This window comes from Apium graveolens, chromosome 5, assembly GCF_009905375.1.
Source record: "Apium graveolens cultivar Ventura chromosome 5, ASM990537v1, whole genome shotgun sequence".
Taxonomy (NCBI): Eukaryota; Viridiplantae; Streptophyta; class Magnoliopsida; order Apiales; family Apiaceae; genus Apium; species Apium graveolens.
This window is the reverse complement of record NC_133651.1, coordinates 647,983-660,823: the sequence shown is the minus strand read 5'-3', so window position 1 is coordinate 660,823 and position 12,841 is coordinate 647,983. Positions and strand designations below refer to the sequence as shown.

At 34.9% G+C, this 12,841-nt stretch overlaps 2 protein-coding genes across 2 annotated transcripts; both read right to left on the bottom strand.

The window, feature by feature from the left end:
- Positions 1–1,599: 1,599 nt before the first annotated feature.
- Positions 1,600–3,579, bottom strand: LOC141661787 (xyloglucan 6-xylosyltransferase 2-like). Its single transcript, XM_074468791.1, has one exon. It carries the CDS (start codon positions 3,179–3,181, stop codon positions 1,826–1,828), a length of 1,356 nt encoding a protein of 451 aa, XP_074324892.1. The 5' UTR covers positions 3,182–3,579; the 3' UTR covers positions 1,600–1,825.
- Positions 3,580–4,090: 511 nt separating this feature from the next.
- Positions 4,091–10,681, bottom strand: LOC141661786 (thiamine biosynthetic bifunctional enzyme TH1, chloroplastic-like). The gene is made up of 10 exons (XM_074468790.1): positions 10,526–10,681; positions 9,251–9,510; positions 9,075–9,149; positions 8,687–8,762; positions 8,539–8,614; positions 7,267–7,401; positions 5,978–6,042; positions 5,747–5,874; positions 5,022–5,275; positions 4,091–4,785 (listed from the first exon to the last, which is right to left on the bottom strand). Exons 2-10 carry the CDS (start codon positions 9,497–9,499, stop codon positions 4,245–4,247), a joined length of 1,599 nt encoding a protein of 532 aa, XP_074324891.1. The 5' UTR covers positions 9,500–9,510; positions 10,526–10,681; the 3' UTR covers positions 4,091–4,244.
- Positions 10,682–12,841: the final 2,160 nt, after the last annotated feature.

Below are 12,841 nucleotides of genomic sequence, written 5' to 3'. Positions count from 1 at the left end.
TCTCAAAGACTCAAACTGTTGAGGCATGGAGGGACTAAGGGAGTTATCCAAAGAATGGTGAAATGCATTCACTGAGGGACTGAGGTAGTTATCCAAAGACTGGTGGAATGCATTCATAACTACATAAGCTGGAGAACACCGATACAAGTATGCAACTGTCCCCAACACGAGATCATCCTTTCATATAAACATAGTTATGGTTGGGATCCTAGTAACAGATGTGATTGACTTAATGTTACTAAACGACCACTGAAATTTAACAGATTGACATATTAAAACACGGTTTAAAGCAATGAGGAATAAATTGGCAAGGAAAAAACTGGACTATGTCTAGCTTGCCAGATGATCAACTCATTCTTTTCAAAATCAAGATATAAGTCTTCCGATAGTAACTTCGTATTTTCACAAGAAAGAAGAGAGAAAAGAACTCTTCACTGCAAATATCACCAACACTACCCGTCTCAATGGACTATGGCTATTGACTAGCTATGACCAAGTCATTTCCCTCAAACTTAATAGATGTGTGTGTGTGTGTTAAGCACTCCAGTGTTTTTGCGCGAGAAGAAAGGAACTGTTTACACAAAAAATTCACTCAAACTATGCAAGTAGTTGCCGTGTCAGGAACTTAAATAGGAAGCAGGTACAATAAGCACCTAGTAGTAATAACAACATAATTATTATATATTCACCAGTCACGATTCAGATTCAGACACTAGTAGTTTCCTTAAAAGCATAATATGGTTAAACTTTCAGGACAATAAGGGCAGAGCATAAAGTGAAACTTAGACTGGATTGCCAAACAAACTAACAAAACAGAAACAGTACATTTTTACACACCTTTCAGCCTTCACACGAATTATATGTAGACTTCTTCGTTCCGCTTCCTTTTTTTGTGAACATCATGCATGATGCTATCTACCAAATTTAATCTCCAACATTTGCACGTATCCTAAGTGATCAAATCCCTCCACAAGAGACTCTCTGTTTCTGTACAAAAGGGAAACAATATCTTTTTGCCAATGGCATGATGACAGTTCATCAAATATGTGACAGCATACGACATCAAAAAAGTCAAAGTAGGGATGGTCTTTTGGACTTGCCAATGTACTAAAAATAAGGCACTACATGTAAGTTAATTTCAATTCTTAGATCCATTCCACCTACTAATTACATGAAAGTTTGAACAAGTGATATCATGAAATGCATTTAGGCAAGGGTGTTAGTAAGAACCAATTTGGTGTTGCTTGTCTTCTATTGCCGAACCTGAAGTTCTATTGGCTCATGTAAAGACTCAGTCAGATATTCCAATTTCATGAGATATAAAAATGGTTGTCATATATATATATATATATATATATATATATATATATATATTAAAATTTACATGGACCAGAGTGAACTTATTATTTTCTTTTACATAAACCAAGACTAGATAATAGAGATTTACAAAGGAAAAAGAAAGATAAGTGATAATAAATCTCAAAAGAGTCACCATAACAGATAAGCTATATCCAGTAAGAAATCCATGTCAGAAACTGTAACCTTCCAAATGATATAAATAAAAAATGGTGGTTTGCATCCAACCAGCAAACTTAAAGATTAAAAAGGGAATATCAACTGTACTTTTCACATTCAATAAAAATATAACTACGAAGGCCAAGTAAGGAAGAGATTGAAATAAACTAAGGATACAGTAAGCTGAAGCTATTACAAGTGACAACGTGTGATAAGAAGATAAGTAAAGAGTACCACAAGTGGAAGGTACACAAATAAATTGTAAAAGGGCATTAATCTTAATCTTAGCGGGTTCCTTAGGTTTGTCACTTCAAGCTGATGATACCTTCACAGCTTTAAAGGCAGGGTGAAGTAATCCAAGATCATCCTTGTCCTCAAGAGGAGTGCTAGTTTCATTTCGTGTTCTCTTGACTCTACGACTAGCAAGTGACTTATGTGTAAACCCATACATCTGCAGAATCTGATTATCCCCAAAATTAAATGCCCTGTCCATCTGCTTCAAGCACCTCTCAACTGGGTAATCCCCAAATTTCCCGCAAGGCTTGCAACCCACAAAATGAGTCACCAGCGGCCACCTATGATCACCAAAACCAGGATGGTAATTCTTAATATACTCCTCATAATGATCCACCAAAATTCCCCAATACCCGTGCAAATAGTAATGATTCTCGAGATACACCTTCTCGGCCCACTTATCCCTCTGCGACACCAACAAATACACCATGGCAGACTGATCATCAGCTTCGAAAACCGGCCTACCCTTAAGCTCCCTAGTCAAAATCTTCCCCGCCTCATCCCTTATCTTCCCTTTAGGCCCCATCGGAGCCCAAGCATCCAACATATCCAAAGACCACTGACAATTCCTCAACAAAAAACTCCCCGTATTCAACCCAATCCAATTCTTCTCATCATAAACCATCTCATTCCATCCGTGCATCACCAAATTCCTATCCTCATACCTCTTCCACGGTATCTCAAAGACCATATCCGTAAACATAGCATCACTATCCATCCACCACAAGAACTCAACTTCAGGATGGGACAACAAAAGTTTCCGAATCAACGGAAGCTTAGCCCAAAACCCAGCCATTTCAGCATCCAACAAAGCCATATTATAAAAAACCTCAATCCCATGTAACCTACAATAATCAACCTTATTCTTTATAGCCTTCAACAAATAATGATCCCCAACCGGGTTTTCGCAAGGTTTCGGAGCTGACCCAGTTACTAACAACACCCTAGGCTTATTAGGTTGCACAAAATTAGGAAAGTTAGGATTTTTCTTCAACCACTCCCCTCTTTGTTCATCCCAATCAGAGATCTTAGGCCCTAAACTATATTCCAAGTTTGGATCTTTTTTTTCTTCACTTTCTTCATCAACAAACAATTTATTAATATCAAACTCAGCATAATTATTACTCACCTTTTCTTCTTCAGCTGACACTTCTTCAAGCACGCGCCTTGGCTCCGCGCGTTTCCTATAATGCGAAAAAGTCTCTCGAATCTCCATCAAATCTTGCTCCGGCGTCCCAAATTTGCCGGCGCCGAGATTGCCACGTAGGACAACAACAGTCAAGACCAAACACAACAACGTCAGCTTCCCATTTCGCAGGATCCGATGAAACTGTCGGCTCCGACGCTGTCCGAAACACCTCTCCAACACCATCTTCACCAAACACAGTCAAGATCAAAACTTTATATATAATCACCACATAAAGATCAAATCTTTATGCAAATTATATGTAAAGATTGAAACTTTATGTAAATTAAGTGTAAAGATTGAGATTTTACAGATGGGTTTTGCAAAAGAAGTGGAATTGAGCTAAAAGAAGTGAAATTGGAAAGAACGAGAGAGATTTGAGCGAGATTTAAGTGATGAAAAATCAAGAAGATCGTGGGAGGAGAGTAATAATAATTATAAGTAACGGAGTTGTGTAAGTATATATTAATTATATGTATGTCGGTGGAAGAGAAATAAGGGTAGATTTGAAGAGTGAGAACAAGTAGTCGCACACAGAGAACAGTAGAGTAAACATTTGAGAGAGAGAGAGATTGAAAATGTGTGTGTATAATGTACGTATCTACAATTTGTTCCGACAATTTTTCAATTTTATACGCGTGTCTATTAGTATTTGTTTGTATATTGCCCTAAAATGAAAAAGATTGCAATAATGTGCCGTATTTATTTTTAAATTTATTTTATTTATAAATATCTTTTTGACTAATTTTACTTATATGTCTTAGAATGAGTATATGTCTAATAAATTTCGGAAGTGAGCGAGGATCGAACCCCGAACGTGAAACGACAAGAAATAAGCAATCAAGCACTTGTTATTTTCATTGCGCTCTTTTATAATAATTCGTCGAAAACTCGAAAAAATTGATTAATACTACATTACTAAGCTTTTGAGGTATATTCAGATCTAAAACAAAATGGGTTGCACACATTAATGAGACCACATGTATTGTTGTGATGATTGTGATGGTGATTATTGCAGGTCTTAATCTTAGATTAGTACAGGTAGAGATTTTTTTTTTAAAAAAAAAGCAATTTAGGCTTTAACCAAGGAATTGGTAAATATAAAAGATTATTTTCTTAACATAAAAACAAGTTAAATGGCGTTCTCCAAAACACAAACACAATACACATTACAAAAATTTGCCATATGATACAACATTCATATCAAAATGCTCGATTTGCAGAGAAAAATTTGTTCCGGCATTTCTGATCAGGGAACTACTGAGGCCGTCTTCATGGTCTGTAATACCAGTGTGTGCAACTTTCGTGCCTCGGACGTGATGCATTCCCTGTCGAACAGTGCTGATACGACTGCAACTCCTTTTAAATTTTCCAAACCTATTTCCGCCACTGATCGAGCATTTGAAAGATCGATGCCTCCGATGGCAACAACTGGTAACTTCGATGCTAAGCATACAGATTTAAGGCCGTCTAAACCGATGGTTGAATTATTTGCTTTTGTATTCGTGGAGTACACACCGCCACTACCTAGGTAATCAGCACCGTCAATCCAGGCCTGATGAGCTTGTTCTGGCGTTTTGCAAGACACGCCTATGATCTTTTCAGGCCCAAGTAGAGAGCGAGCCACGTGTGCAGGCATATCAGACTGGCCTACATGCACGCCATCTGCATCACAAGCAAGGGCTATATCAATTCGGTCATTTATCAACATACGTACACCGTGTGAACGGCAAACTTCCAGGCATTTTTTAGCTTCTTCCACAAAGTTGCTAGTCTCAGTGTCCTTCTCCCTGCAAATATCAAATGAAGCATTATATAAACCCGGATGATCATACAGTAGCAGGCAATCTCAAGAATGAGGCAACTTAGGTTCTAAGGATGGAATTTGATATAACTTGATAAAAGCAGGATTTTCATTTTAATGTTCCCTGAAGCTAATACGAACTGTTACAGATAGGATAAAGGGGGTGGAGAAATACTAATTATGTAATTAAGGATAGAAATAAGAATTAGAGGCCACAGAGACCTCAGCTGTATTATGGTGGCACCACCCTCTATGGCAGCTTTAACAGCATCTGTGATTGAGCGGCCCCATTTATTATTCATCTTTGAGTCTGTCACGGCATACAAAAGGAGATCATCCGGATCGAATCTCTGTAGTCTTCTTGAACTCTGATTTCTTTTAAGCTTGCATAGGTGGTCAAAAGGACCTTGAAGCCCATTCCCGATATGTATATCTTTGCTATAATCCAATGCAGTTTCAACATAGTGTTTTGAAACCTGCCAGTTTCATGGCCAGCAAAAAAATATTTGTACATGAACTATGACCAGCGAAGCTCAAATGAAGTGCAAAACACTGTAACAACTATAAAGAAACTGCAGAGTGCAAATCAGTATCTAAGATTATATGTTACGGAACTGAGTTGCCTTAATTGTCTCTATAGGAAAAAAATGATACTTCTATCTTCTTTCATATCTACTGAAATTGTTTAGCTCAAACCAAGTTCAAATATGGTAGGAGCTCCTATTCTTTTAATTATAAAACGAAAAAGTGGGTTGATCTATGTGACTGTGTAAGTCTTTCTTCTCTTCAATTGAATTGACAGGTCATAAACAACTTTATGCAATATGTATATATAGCAAGACCAAACACGCACTTGACTAATGTTCAGTTATCTTTACATGAACCAGTAATTCGTATATCAATTAACTCTATTTTCGCCCTTGCTTTAGATATAGAAAATTAATTACCCTAACAGCTGGTAACATCTGGGAACCTTTTGCTAGCTCAGCTGCTATACATGAAGCCAAACTGCAACCGGTTCCATGACTATTTTGAGTTTGTATCCGTACGGACCGCAGCTCGCAGAACTCCACTCCTAAATGAGCCAATTAGACGAGCATGTGAGCAAGAGCAGAAATCACATTAAACTGACATGATCATGTTTTAATAATCAAAGCAGGAGAGAGTATATTACACACCATCAAAGAAAATATCTATAGCATCTGATGCTGCCGGGAGATCACCACCTTTAACAAGAACATTTCTAGAGGAGAATCAGCAATTTATCAGTAACACCGCCTTTTAGATAGTAGGGATATGCACGAGGCACACATATGTTCTTTAAAAACAAGACAGAATTGGATGGAATATTTACAAGGATGCACATATAATTTTCCTGTGGAAATTATTTATTGCAGACACAAATTCATGATTGTGGTAAAATTTTCTCTTGGCAATACTGCTGTGCTTGGCCTTGTAGTTCTTACAGGCTGCTCTATAGTACATGACACTTGAATTCTTAAATATTATCATTCTAAAATATAACAAAAGCAATAGTCTCAATACAATCCCTGTACATAATTTTAAGTAACTAAGTTCCCTTGTCCTGCTCTAAAATTTGATTTTGGTGATACGAATCAAGTTACAATACTCACTACCAGTGGCGGAGCCGGGAACTTGACTCAGGGTGAGCCAAAAAATTTGCTCCCTGAGCCAAATTCCTGGCTCGGCATTTTTCCAACTTAATCATTCTTTGTCTTAAAATTATTAAAATAAAATCATATATATGCATTAAGGTTGTGTTCACTTGGATGGAATGGAATGGGGAGAGAATGGAATTAAATTTGTACTATTTTTTTGGGGAAATTGGATGAAGTATTTATAATTTTCATTCTTTCCTTCATTCTTTTCCAAACAATTTAAACTAAACTTCTAACCCATGTGTTTTGGAGGGAATGATTCATTCTCCTTCCTCATCATTTTCCATACAATATTCATCATGGAAAATTTTTACTCACTCATTTTCATTCACTATGCTCTCATACATACTCTCTTTCTTCATATATTTTGCTTGTAATTTTCATTCTATTCCTTCCCCATTCCATTCTCCCAAAGTGGACACACCCTAAGTGTCCTGATTTTTTTAAGTAGGCATATTTATAATAGAAGTCCTAAATTTGCAATTAAAGGCTTGAAATCTTTAGACGTCATATTAGTTAACAATGTAAATGTTTGATTAATATATATTGATTAAGAATAAATGTTGAATTAAATATATTTAATTTATAATATATTGCATACAAGTTATAATTATAAATCTTTTAATAAGCTGTAGAGTAAAAAATTACATACACACAATTTAACTCGCAGAAATTGTTTCCAGGTACTTGCAAAGTGTATTTCATCTAATCTAAATACTGAATTTGAACATTTTTGGATGCTTAAAGCATGTGATATTCAAAGAGAAGTCCCAATGGCAAAACCTAACCTTGGACCCATTTCATGTATGGACTTTGCAGCAGCACGCATGTCCAAAACTGTTTGCAGTTTTATGCCACCAAGTAAAGCAGAAGCTTCTTTGAGATTAGGAGTTACTATGTCAGCCATAGGAAGAAGCTGTTCACTGTAAACATATACCAGAAACCATGAATATATACGATTACTAACAAGTCACAATTTTTATTCAATTGTGATTGTGATTTGTGACAAGAAAAAGACACTACAATTTAATGCATTACAAGATAACTCTTACTGATCCCAATTGAGAAACACAAACAGAAGTGCCCGCAAAATAAGAAAAGTTTATTAGCATTTTTTCTTAATAGCAAATGATTTTGGTTCATCTATCTTTTAATAAAAAGGATACAAGGACAATAAAGCACCTTTACAGTTCATAGCGGACCAAATAATTCACCACAACTCAATTAAATAAACTTTATTCGGATTCCAAATTACTGAATCAGTTTATTGCAAGGAAAAGATTCAATCTCACTGCACAATCCTCTGCATTGTTTAAGCACCAGTAGAGTAATGTTGGGATTATGAAAAAAGTAAAAGCAGAAACTCGTTACGATCATGATCATGACAGGATACCATTTTATTTTTTAGGTGAGGCTTGCCAAGACAAGTTATATCTTGGAACTTGAATATAAGAATGCCCTAGTTTGTTACCATTTATTACACTGCTACTCTATGTTACTCGGACTCTTCATTTTACCTTCGAGTACCCGTGTCGGACACTCGACACTTGGACATGGACACTCGGACTCGGACACTTATTTTAAGCCAAAAACATGCATATTTTCCAAAATATTTCCGAGTCCGATACTTGGACACGTGTCCGTGTCGGACACTTCTAGCCGAGTCCGAGTAACATAGCTGCTACTCATTTGGAGGAGTAATTTAGAAAAGAAAAGTCAATCAACTATAAGGCCCTACATGATTTTTGGTTGTTCTTTTATAAAAACAATCTATGTTCCATAAATCCAATATTAGACTAGTTTTCATATGGGCAAAAATCTTTAAACATAATATTTTTTCCCTTGAGCGCGTCTCAGAAGCACAATAAGTACAAAAGCAAACACAAGATCAAACAAATAGTAAATGGGAACATGTCACAAGAGAAGGCATATACACCCAATGGGCTGTTGTATACAGTATAAACAGATAGACAAAACCATAAATTGGGTTTCTTTTTATGTAAGATAACTGATACTTTTTGTATCCATGTAAAACTATCTTTTAGCAGGAGCTCTCTTACCGAAATATATCAAGAATAGAAGGACCAGCCAGCACATCCCCGCTAGTTGATACCATGACCGGGTCGACCACTAGAGCTGCCTTCATATATTCAGCTAAAATTAGCTCTGTACAAAAAACTGTAACAAGAAAAGCAAATCTCTACATACCTTGAACTGGAAATTGCTTCAAAATGTCATAGAGCACTTTCACTATGCCTACTGTGGGTAGCATGCCTGTTTTTACCTATTAGAGATACCAAATAATCATGATGCAAAGTCTGACAGGGTCCAAAAAGTAAATTTGAAAAGGAAAAAAGAAAAAGAAAATTTAAAACAAGCGCTAATTCCAAATTAATTTGTTTAAGATTTTGGGAAAGTTTAGATTATATCAAGGATAGGTTTAGCAGTTGATATCCTTTTACCGAAGTAACAGGTCAGAGGATTATTGCAATCCGAATATATTATATATGTTCATAAGCAATAAACACCTAAAATAAATGTAAGCATTTACCAGACATGATGATATTGAACTACAAAGAATATAGTATTGACTTACAACGGTGACATGCATGTCCGACAGAACAGATTTCAATTGCTCCGAAACAAATCTCTCTGGCACAATGTTCACACCCTAATCATAAAGTAAGAGTTGTCCGAACTAAGATTAAATGCCAATACGCTAACTTCGATATCTGAAAATCAAAACTAAAATTATCAATTATGCAATCTGACCTGAACCCCAACAGTGTTCTGTGCAGTGACAGCAGTAATTACTGTGGAACAATACACTCCGCGAGCAGCACAAGTTTTAAGGTCAGCTTGGATTCCGGCACCAGCTCCTGAATCAGAGCCCGCAACACTCAAAACATGAGGTATTCTTTGCTTAGAGGATTCACTTGTTACAGAAGAAACACTAGTGTCATGCATTGCCTTGAGATTCAAGACCCTAGACGGCTGAAATCCTAGTACTAAAGCTTGCATCTGGCCTGGTCCTGAAAATTTTGAGATTAAAACATTTTAAGATCACATATTTACGGGTTTGATCAACTATAAAGGTAAGAAAGAAAACATTACCCATGCAACATTAACAAATACCAAGTTAAAAGGTAAATATATATTTCATTTATGACTAATTGCAGACCTACTTAGTGATAACTTCATAAAAAATGATACCAGAAGTAGATATTGACAAAATATATACAAAAAAAACACAAATGTGAAACTAAAGATTTAGATCGCTATTCCTGCTTGCATATCATCTAGAACTCTAATCTAATTCAGAACAGAAAACTGAAATACAAGTGACAATGTTTGATACAAACAAGAACCCGACTCGATTGTCACCATTATGCCAAAGACAAAACTTAAAAATGACACGACACGAAAAACCTCAGTTTAATAAAATTTTATTCCTTTAAGCATTAATATGCATTCTTACCACATCATTAAATCTTAATCTTACTAAGTATCACAAAGCCGCGAAATCAACTTGTTTATAAACACGGTCCAAAATCCGGGATTGCCACGCCTAAATCGAACTAATAATGTTTATCCACAGCCTCAAAATTCACAAAAATAACAAACCTCAAAAGGATCATGTGGGAATTTGATGCATTTCCATCTAAACAAACAATCAAAAAACCCAACTAAAGACAGATAATAAAATCGAAGAAAGCTCTCACCTTTCCATCCTCAACCAAAAAATCTTTCCCTTTAAGCTCAGTACTCAAACTCTACTTATCCAAATCAAACAAAAATACCCACTTGACAATTTAGCAAAAAAGACAAAACCCAGTATATAATCCACCATTCTAAACTAGCAGTGTCATCTGAACTATTGAATTGGTTATAATTTACAATAAAGTTGCAAACTTTACAAGTGAAACAGAGAATTAAGTATAACTAGTGCTATAATATCAGAACTGTACAAGTAAAATTACAACAGTAGTAGAAATGAAGCAGCACATGAATTCATGGGACTTTTAATTATAAATTGAATTGCAGTACCTTGTTGTTTGTCGTTGACGAGAATGAATTACAAAGAAAACTGAAGTCTTGAGAGTTTAATGTTGCCGGTCTTCGTTATGTAAAAATTGCCTAATTTCTTCACCGGACTTGATAAATAGCCTGTATATAATTTTCGGAAATGGAGACTATGTGAGGTCTTATGAGTAACTATTTGTGGAAATTCATAAATTGTTTTTTGACAGTGATATTAATTTTTATAACTAATAAAAAAATAATCACGTTACAAATGTGCCAAGCTGAACGGGTAACAAGGTGAACCATCAGATCTTGTTAGTGTCGAGATCTCGTTAAATCGCAAAACCTAATTATCGAAACACGTATTCAGCCGACTCTATTGTCATTACGTTCTTGTTCATGAATTTCTGTATTTTTCTTAGAAATTCAAATACATCAAATACAAAAATCCAAATGTATCAAAAGCAAATAGTATAAAACTGTTTTGATTATGCTTACACACCTGATCATATTTGTGAACCTTTACTTCAACTTTGTCGTATGACCAACTATAAATACCCAATTATCAAAATCGTTGAGTGGAGAAATTCCGATAAAATCAATACAAATGTGTTTTTCTGCATTTCAGGTTTATACCAAAATATCAGTCTATCTAAAAATTTATCCAACTTTTACTTCACCTTGCCGTATGACCAACTATAAATACCCATTATCAAAATTGTTGAGCGGAGACTGTTTGATTAATATGTTTTCCTACATTACAGCTGTATCCCCCGGAGGGGTAAGAAATTTTACTGGAGCGCCTTCTTTGTTGAAATCCCTACTTTTCAAACAATATCATACAACATATCTCTGATCATGTCATGTCATGACGATACTTAAAATCTGATTATTTTTTACGGTGAACAGCATATTCTTCAAATATATTCTTGTGAGATAAGTATAAAAGATAATGTGCACCCTCTTGTAAAAATAAGGGGATCACAAGTCTTAGTGTAAAATCATCTAATACTCGAATAGTGGCATACATTGTCCTAAACCTTATACAGGAGTAGGAGTAGCTAGTAGAAAGTCATGCACTTAAATATTACTGTTTGTCGCTCTGAAAAATCAAACACAATATATAATTTTTTACAAACACCAATAAATAGTACATTAATATTGGGGGACAGACCCTTTAGTTTTTAACTTTGTCAAGTATATATCTATGAGTATAAGCTAAAAAGAGTCTTTTGAAGAACCAAATCGTTTTCTAATGGGAATCTCATCCCATTTTCGCAATATATGATTTTGCAAATCAATAGACTATTCTATTGGAGATATAACAAATGCAACTAAACTAAAATCACATGCACCGTATACACCTAATCCGCCTACACGAATTAGTAAGATAACTAACCAGGACATCAAAATCAGGCGGTCAGATGTCACAATATTATCTAAAACTTTACTGAAAGAAATACTGAACCGAGTAGAAGCCTCTGCAAAATTTGTGACGGAAAATTCTAAAATTGTTAATCTACCTATTAGAGAAAAATCTAAAATTGTAATATTATTGGGTCTAAATAGTTTCTTATATTTGAAGAATATATATTTTATTTTTCTTAACTTTGAATAATGGCCCTAAATTTCACAATTTGAGAACAAATGATCCAAAATATCACAACTCAGCAAAATATCCTTTACTATCACTCAATAACACTACTAAATCTTGCGTTTATCATTTCTTTAAAAACCTCTGTTTTCTAATTGGGCTTTGCAGTTAGGCTTATAAAACTTTTCCAAATAACGCATTATAAACATGTGTAGAAGAGGAAGGAACGCATTTGAAATTCACGTTTACAAGTATACCGCATTCTTATCACGCGTTTTTAGAAATAATTGTTTTTTTATTTTTTTTCCTCAAAATAAATATTTTTAAATTTAATGGAAATGCAAGATAAAATTACGTTTTTTAAAATGCATATAAAAAATGCGTTTTTAAATGATATAAAGGGCCTTATTGTAACTCAAGTGAGATTTTGGGTCTTTTCTCCCCAAATTGTGATATAAAAGGCCATTGCCCGAAACTATGCATATATTTAATCAACGCATAATTGAATGAATGTTCTATATTGTGTATCGATATATTGGTTTAATTTTTAGGTTTAAAATGACTAGGGAGAAAAGTTAAACATAAAAATCACTTCTCAAATTGAGGAGAAAGCATAATAAAAGTGTGTAATTTTTTACAAAAAATTTGTCTTGGTATCTTACTAAGAGAATCTTCAACTGGATGCACCTGTTAGCAATAAAACCTACGTGACATCTATAATTTAAAAAATATGGATGATATGTAAA

What these genes read in the sequence shown, in the direction of transcription:
- LOC141661787 (XM_074468791.1), bottom strand. Translation starts at nt 3,181, where the DNA reads ATGGTGTTGGAGAGGTGTTTCGGACAGCGTCGGAGCCGACAGTTTCAT.
- LOC141661786 (XM_074468790.1), bottom strand. Translation starts at nt 9,499, where the DNA reads ATGCAAGCTTTAGTACTAGGATTTCAGCCGTCTAGGGTCTTGAATCTC. An exon ending in AGATGTTACCAGCTGTTAGG is followed by an intron (nt 5,276 to 5,746) that starts GTAATTAATTTT and finishes TGAAACTGGCAG; the next exon opens with GTTTCAAAACACTATGTTGA. An exon ending in GCCACCATAATACAGCTGAG is followed by an intron (nt 4,786 to 5,021) that starts GTCTCTGTGGCC and finishes TGATATTTGCAG; the next exon opens with GGAGAAGGACACTGAGACTA.